The sequence below is a fragment of the Actinia tenebrosa genome, unplaced genomic scaffold (assembly GCF_029948245.1).
Source record: "Actinia tenebrosa isolate PJP-AT-01 unplaced genomic scaffold, QUT_ActTen_1.0 PGA_scaffold6__47_contigs__length_16458017, whole genome shotgun sequence".
NCBI lineage: Eukaryota > Metazoa > Cnidaria > Anthozoa > Actiniaria > Actiniidae > Actinia > Actinia tenebrosa.
The window spans coordinates 11,991,351-11,998,615 of record NW_028292583.1 but is presented as its reverse complement, the minus strand read 5'-3'; the positions used below and the strand labels follow the sequence as shown (position 1 = coordinate 11,998,615).

Sequence of the window (7,265 nt, the reverse complement as noted above, 5' to 3'; positions counted from 1 at the left end):
TTTGACTGAATACCAACGGAATCTATGAGAAATCCAAAATATTGAGTTTTGTATGTGTTTATCACTGGAGGGCCTCGTTTTGGGGCATTTTCAAAACTTCAAAACCTCCTACTTGTATCTTGTCAAGGATTTTTTTATTAGGAATTCACACACATTTTCTAAATCAATAATTTTCATTCCACGAACTTTAATTTTCGACTTTTAACAAGAACTCGGGAGCTAGAATATGGAAATTATTTATTGAACCAGTTATGCGTGAATACCTTGGCACAAGTGTTTAATATTGGGCGCCGTGCTGACTATTCTCTTTCTATGTAAAGCATGCATATTATTATCAGAATGCGGATACAACGTGTTTTACATTTTACGGACTTATTATTCGGTTAAGTTCACTTTCTAGTTATTAGCGGTCTTTCCCTTCCTCTCTCCCATTTCCCCCGACTCCCATTACCCCTCGACTCCCATTACCCCTCGACTCCCATTACCCCCCGACTCCCATTACCCTTCGACTCCCATTACCCCTCGACTCCCATTACCCCCGACTCCCATTACCCCTGGACTCCCATTACCCCTGGACTCCCATTACCCCTGGACTCCCATTACCCCTCGACTCCCATTACCCCCGACTCCCATTACCCCTCGACTCCCATTACCCCTTGACTCCCATTACCCCTCGACTCCCATTACCCCTCGACTCCCATTACCCCCGACTCCCATTACACCTGGACTCCCATTACCCCTGGACTCCCATTACCCCTGGACTCCCATTACCCCTGGACTCCCATTACCCCCGACTCCCATTACCCCTGGACTCCCATTACCCCTGGACTCCCATTACCCCTGGACTCCCCATTACCCCTGGACTCCCATTACCCCTGGACTCCCATTACCCCTGGACTCCCATTACCCCTGGACTCCCATTACCCCTGGACTCCCATTAGCCCTGTACTCCCATTACCCCTGGACTCCCATTACCCCTGGACTCTCATTACCCCTCGATTACCATTACCCCTGAACTCCCATTCCTCCAGCTAGGCATCAAACTCCAGCAATCCCAAGAGAACCGATGGAGGTTTTGTACAGGGACTTCATGACTATCATTGCAGTATGGACAGGAGAAGAAACAATCGCTCATAATCAACTTTGCATGTTGTCATGGTGATGATCAACCTGATTTTATCCATTCGATAACTCTTAAGAACCACAGTTAGCATTCCTGCAGCTAAATCAATAAAATCTTTGCTTCAGCCAAACATCGTTCTCATCAGTGAATATTCATGACTCAGATATATGATTGAGTATAGTGTTTAATATATATGCTTCTCAGTTTAGTGTGTATATGTATTTGGATTTAGAACGGCAAGCAGAATGAATCGATCAGTTCTCCCCTATTCAACATTCATTCATAGTCCTCACACTGCATGCAAAAAATCGAACGTTAGTAAATTGAAGTCTATCGCGTGCAATGGTCGTTCGTTCGTTGGGTAGAATGTAAAGTCTAGAATTTGTGTTGAATATTATTGGACGTGATTAATTATTGATTAGGTTCTCTTGGAATTTTTGATCAACTCACTTTAAAAGCAACTCGAAGTCCGTCCTATTTTCGACAAATGCTAAAGAATTTTGTTTCAAACTGATACATGTCTTTAAAAAAAGTCAGGAAAAAAAATCAGAAAGAATCTACTGATTTAATTTTGTACTGAAGGAATTAAAAGAATAGGATTTTGTTTGAAAATAAACCGACAATGTATTATTAAGCGGCCAATCATATTGATAGTAACTTCATCATTATCGTTAGATGGAACTCATTTGCATACGTATCACATGCTGGAGAAAACCTGGCAAGCCTTAGTTTTATATTCCTAGTTAGACCCTTCTTTCAATTCTCCCAGGCCTTACAAAATGAAAACCCATTGAAATCATTGAATCAATTCACTTGAATAATTGTCAGTACTAAAAGGGAAGTGAAGCATGTTCTTCAAAGATCGTTCGCTAGGCTGTGGCTATCTGCCGATATTCTGGTGTACTTTCACCTGCTTTACCTTCGCCTTGTGCTACACAGTTGCTGTAAAACTCGACCATATCTACCCTCTTGTCCCAGCTATAAGCGACACAGGAGCACAAGTACCAGAATCAAACATCTTTTCTGAACTGTTCAACTTTTCATGTCTTCTTCTTGCCGTAAACATGTTCCTTCGGTATCTTCAGTTCGGCATTATTAGCAAACCATTCATTTCTACTGATCCGCTGCTTGAACGCTTCAACAAGCTGTCCCTGTGCTTTGGAATGGTGGCTGTATTTGGAGGTACTATCATAGCAAATTTCCCTTCACAAGAGGCAAGTTTTCCGTAAATACCTAGTATACGGATTTACTAAATCCTCTATTATGATTTCTTATATGTCATTTATTTGATTTTTCTTTTTGTTTAAATCTTCACAACAACCTTCTCAGATTTCGGCAATAATTCAAAATCCTTATTTTACTATTGGTGGGAAAATTGATTGACTTTCTTTTATTATCGGCGACTGATATAGACGGATTTCTCCAAACTATTTCGCCATCTTTAAACCTTTTTATTTATTAATGTATTCCGATTTTATCAACTGTATTATTTTCACCCAGTAAAACCAACTTTGATAATAAGCCTGAGATGTGTCTGAGTCACGGGATAGCTATTTCATTACACCATTTATGAAAAAAGTTTCGGCTATCAATCATTAATGGGGGAAAAGTAGGTTTATCTATCGTTCTTCTTTCCCCTGTCCCGGTCACTTCAGGTGGGCAAGGGATGATATTCAGAAACCCACGCGCACACAATCAAATTAAAAATATGAAGCCAGTATCACCATGATCTCCATGTATCCAATCAGACATTCTTGTATGATGGATTACGAATTTGACGTCCTAGCCTAAAATTCACCTAATCACACATTTCATACTGATAGTCATGTACTGATATATATATATTTGATTTACAGGAGATTAACATGGTAACATGGTATATTTTTACATTTTTTACCATGCACTTGCATAGTATAGCCATGTACTGATATATTTGATACTGATATATATATATATATATATATATATTTGATTGACAGGAGAGTAACATGGTATATTTTCACGATACCGGTGCTGTACTTCTGTTTGGCTTTGGAGCTGTGTACTGCTGGCTACAAACCATATTGACCTACAAGCTGAATCTTCTCGATGTGAGCCCAGTGTCTTTGTTTGCTGTACGGCTTATTCTGACCTGCATCATCACAGTGTTCGGATCGATTTTCTTCATAGCTGAAGTAGCAGCGTATGATGCGTTTCGCCAGCAGACGGAACATACCGTAGCTCACTGGCAGCCAGACGACCCTGGATACTCTGTACATGTCCTTAGCAACATCGGAGAGTGGTTGTCAGCCTTCTGCTTTGGTTTGTACAGTGTCACGTTTTTTGACGAGTTTCAGTGTGTTACTCTTAGTTTGGACTGTAAGCTAAAACCAGGCGCTGCTTCGGAGAGTAGAGACTATCTAAACCTTGAAGAAGGCAATCGAGAACAGGACGATGAATAGATGATGTTATCCTTGCTTTGGTGGTGTTGGTTATCTAACAAGTCTACTTACTGGAATTATACAATAAACTGTGTAACGATCTCTTCTCTCCTCCAATCCAACCCCCACCCCCTCTAACTTGCTACCATCGGTAACGGGTATGCTTGAACAAATTACTGGTTCCCTAACTTGTGAAAAGCTAAGGTTAATCCTGTATGTTACAATTACATCATATTATCCTTTGTTAACTGGATTATGCGGTTAACTATCTTGACGTACGCATGGTGCTCGGTGATTGGTCAGCTTCGTTTAGTTAGGTCTACCTTTGGGACTGGTGTTGGTTAACTTCCGTTTTTATGTAACTTTTAAAATTATAATCCAATAAAACACCGATAAAATCAAGAATTTATTGACCGTTTATATAACTATTCGTAAAATATTTGAGATGCTAGGCGCGCTTTGATTGGTCGAAACGTTTGAAAACTCCATGTTTATATCAGAGGACACACGCACAGCTCAAACGTCTTGCTTATCTCGGCTACACTTTCTCTCGACAACTAATATAACCTATAGACTTCATTTAAAACCATATAAACACGAAGATAACTCCAACACAAATATAATTGAACGATGACAAAAACCTTGATCCAGAACTCCACGTTGAATCTGGAAAAAAAAATCGATCCGTCACGTGATAAACAAAATAGACACGTGTTTGATGACATCATGCGTGTACTTACCCTTAAATTCAGCGTAAAATCCTTTGTGTTTGTTAGAGGGATCATTGTCACTAACAAAACGAACCCACATCTGGTTAGAGGGAGACTCAATTACTTTACGAGTATCTTTATTACCACAGAGCCTGCCAAGAATTATTCCTCCACGTCGGCCCCAGACTCCCTCACGAATCTCTACGTAATCATTGGTGCAGTCTCCATCCTTGTTCGTTGCATTTTCCAGATCAAATGAGGTGAACCTTAGATGAACTTTTTTCCCATCAGGCACAGCGATGTGCCAAGTACATGACATATTGGTCGGGTATGGATGAGGGTGTTTAGGACTTGAAAAGGTACCACTTGTATCATTCAGACGATTTACACAGTACTCCTCTACGGGTCAACATCAAAACATATATGAATTATTTGTCTTAGCAATAATCTTGTAATAATCATGATGTCGTCAGTATTCAGAGAGATGGCTACCTATTCTTACCTTTATTATTGGGAGGAACAAGTGCTGGTGCAATGAGTCTCACTTCTCCTTCAAACCCTTTGAACTCAGAACTGTTATCAGATATAAACAGAAGAGTCATTCGTTGAGAGGGCACTAAATGTATCTTACGCTTCAAGTGTAAAGAGTTGATGTAGTTATCAGACAGAACTGAGCAATACCGCCGCCAGTTAGGAATAGGGTGGTCAGTAAATGACACATGCAGATAATCGCTTCGACATTCCTTGGAAGGTTCCACCTGGAAGTGTCTTAAAGCAACCAAAAGCTCGTAATCTCCTGGTGCAGTGAAAGTCCAGGAACAGTTGGTGTTGGGAGGATAATTGTTTGGGAAACCTGGAGATTGTACTTTATACATCCACCGAGGCTTGAGAGATGCTTTTTCTTGAACTTTAGTCTTACCGTCAGAACAGGCTGTGAGAGAAAAGGAAACTGTAAACAATCGTGAAACTGATATTAGACAATAGCAGTAGTTTTCTACCACCAAGAATATTTATCATATTTTACTGAATTCTGCTCAATAGTCGTGCCTTTGGCTCGGGAGATTGATCGACCCTGGCACTTCCTCCGAGAAGGTAGCTCTTGTATTACAAGAGGTAGAGACAGTAAATGACGGGTATGCTTCCAGAATTATCAGTCCACGCGGGCCTAGTATATCCATGGGAGATCCTACGTAGCAAGTAGTTGATGTAATGTATTCATGCACTTAATCAAACCTAATATGATAGACAGAATGCCAATAGAACGTAATAGATTTCCTGAAAACATTACATCAACTGAGTGCAAAATAGGTTCTCCCCATTATTATGAACCAAAATATGACTTACCAGTCACCAGAGAAGCTTGTGCAATAAAGGCTGAGTTATAAAATGTAAATGAAAATTAATCATGAAAATGTACGTACAGGTAAAAATGCTACCCGGTGAGGGCTGTGGTTGAGTGGGGTGTGTTCTCGGTTGTGCTGTTGAAATATCTGGTGTAGTGCGCTTAATGACTATGATCGACTCGCATTATTGATCGCTGCTTTGAACCTCGTCAGTGTTCTATAGCTTGACCACGTGAACCGATTGCCAATATTAACAAGAATAAGATATGGAGAACATACCTATTTTTTCTCGAGAAGAGAGTAAGTAACTTAATTTTCTTTGACGTGAAACCACTTTAAATAACGGTGTGTTAGGAACAGTAAAGGAACGTGGTCTTGTCGGTACTGATCGCCGCGTTCAGGAATGTCGGGAATACAAGTCTTTAATCGCAATTAAGGCTTTTATTTATGGGCCATTGAGTCTAATGTAGTCATAGTGTCATAGTGTTATCAATGCTTTGCGTATTAGTTACACTAGTTAGTACAAAACTAATTCATCTAATACAATTCTTGAGAAAGGACATATTTAATGTTTAATAGAATACTTACCGATGATCAAGACAGCACAAACCCACTGTGCAATGTTCTGCGAGGGAACGAGAGAGGTAATCATAGTGAACTGTTCATGAAGCGATAATCCCTGTAATCTTTACAGGGCCAGTTTAATAAAAATAGTGTGTCAAGCTGAAACAAGTCGTGATTGGTTGACTTCACCAGGAAATTTGCTGCTGAAACTGTATCACGAAACTAATAATGTACAATAACGAGGGCGAGCTGACATGCTGTTTGATAGGTTGTCGACACCTCCCTCGCGAGACCTGAATCGTGGCTCACCTTGAAGTCTCATGGAACCACAGGTAGCCCAAGCTTGGTTTCTGTGGTGTCCTGTTATAAGGAAATGTATGGAGATTTATCAAAAATTTCAATAAAATCATTGAAACATGAAATAAAGCCTCAAAATTTTACCCGATCATTGAGAAATAACACTTCTTTTGCTCTGCGTGGTTATATTTTGAATTTAGCCCGTTTTAAGATTTTTTCCGCACCAGTAAAAATCTTAAAACGGGCTAAATTCAAAGAATAACCACGCAGAGCGAAAGAAGAAAAGACATCGTACCCAGTCGCTTCTCTTGTCTTATTGATCTCACGCTGTGGTTGATGGGAAGGATTTAGTGAGTTCCAGGTGCATCAAGGGAAGGACGGAAGAGAAAAGCGACCGCGCGCAAAAAAAGCGTGAAACAAATGACGACAGGGTACGAGTCTGCTTGTTCGTGCAGAAAATACTGTTCGCGTAGATGAATCATGAATAGATAAACCAAAACAAGGTTTTGCCCGTGAAGTTCATTGAAAATTCTTGGAAATAATCGCTTCGAAATCATCCCTATCTTCTTGGCTTGAAATCCTTGATTGCGAAATTGATAAATTAATATTTCTAGTTCGGCTGTCTTGAATTACGGCGGTCAACGAAATACAGCATGCGTAGACATAAACCTGTGCCACGTGATCTGCTAGCTCCGCCCTCTCTTAATCACTTGACAACATAGTGACATTGATTGACATCTAATACGTGATAATTGATTGGAGTATAGATGGGAACCCTATAGCAGATACCCTCAAAGGTCTCTTGGGT

The 7,265-nt window shown here is 40.2% G+C and overlaps 2 protein-coding genes across 2 annotated transcripts; one reads left to right on the top strand and one right to left on the bottom strand.

Annotated features, from left to right (window-relative positions):
• The first annotated feature begins 1,814 nt into the window (after positions 1-1,814).
• On the top strand, positions 1,815-3,948 carry LOC116299021 (DNA damage-regulated autophagy modulator protein 1). Its single transcript, XM_031707639.2, has 2 exons — positions 1,815-2,337; positions 3,103-3,948. Exons 1-2 carry the CDS (start codon positions 1,972-1,974, stop codon positions 3,562-3,564), a joined length of 828 nt encoding a protein of 275 aa, XP_031563499.1. The 5' UTR covers positions 1,815-1,971; the 3' UTR covers positions 3,565-3,948.
• Positions 3,937-6,340, bottom strand: LOC116299020 (tolloid-like protein 2). The gene is made up of 5 exons (XM_031707638.2): positions 6,185-6,340; positions 5,598-5,627; positions 4,756-5,184; positions 4,284-4,652; positions 3,937-4,209 (listed from the first exon to the last, which is right to left on the bottom strand). Exons 1-5 carry the CDS (start codon positions 6,246-6,248, stop codon positions 4,124-4,126), a joined length of 978 nt encoding a protein of 325 aa, XP_031563498.2. The 5' UTR covers positions 6,249-6,340; the 3' UTR covers positions 3,937-4,123.
• Positions 6,341-7,265: the final 925 nt, after the last annotated feature.

What these genes read in the sequence shown, in the direction of transcription:
- LOC116299021 (XM_031707639.2), top strand. Translation starts at nt 1,972, where the DNA reads ATGTTCTTCAAAGATCGTTCGCTAGGCTGTGGCTATCTGCCGATATTC. An exon ending in CAAATTTCCCTTCACAAGAG is followed by an intron (nt 2,338 to 3,102) that starts GCAAGTTTTCCG and finishes TTTGATTGACAG; the next exon opens with GAGAGTAACATGGTATATTT.
- LOC116299020 (XM_031707638.2), bottom strand. Translation starts at nt 6,248, where the DNA reads ATGATTACCTCTCTCGTTCCCTCGCAGAACATTGCACAGTGGGTTTGT. An exon ending in TTGTGCTGTCTTGATCATCG is followed by an intron (nt 5,628 to 6,184) that starts GTAAGTATTCTA and finishes TTTATAACTCAG; the next exon opens with CCTTTATTGCACAAGCTTCT. An exon ending in TGTTCCTCCCAATAATAAAG is followed by an intron (nt 4,653 to 4,755) that starts GTAAGAATAGGT and finishes GTTGACCCGTAG; the next exon opens with AGGAGTACTGTGTAAATCGT.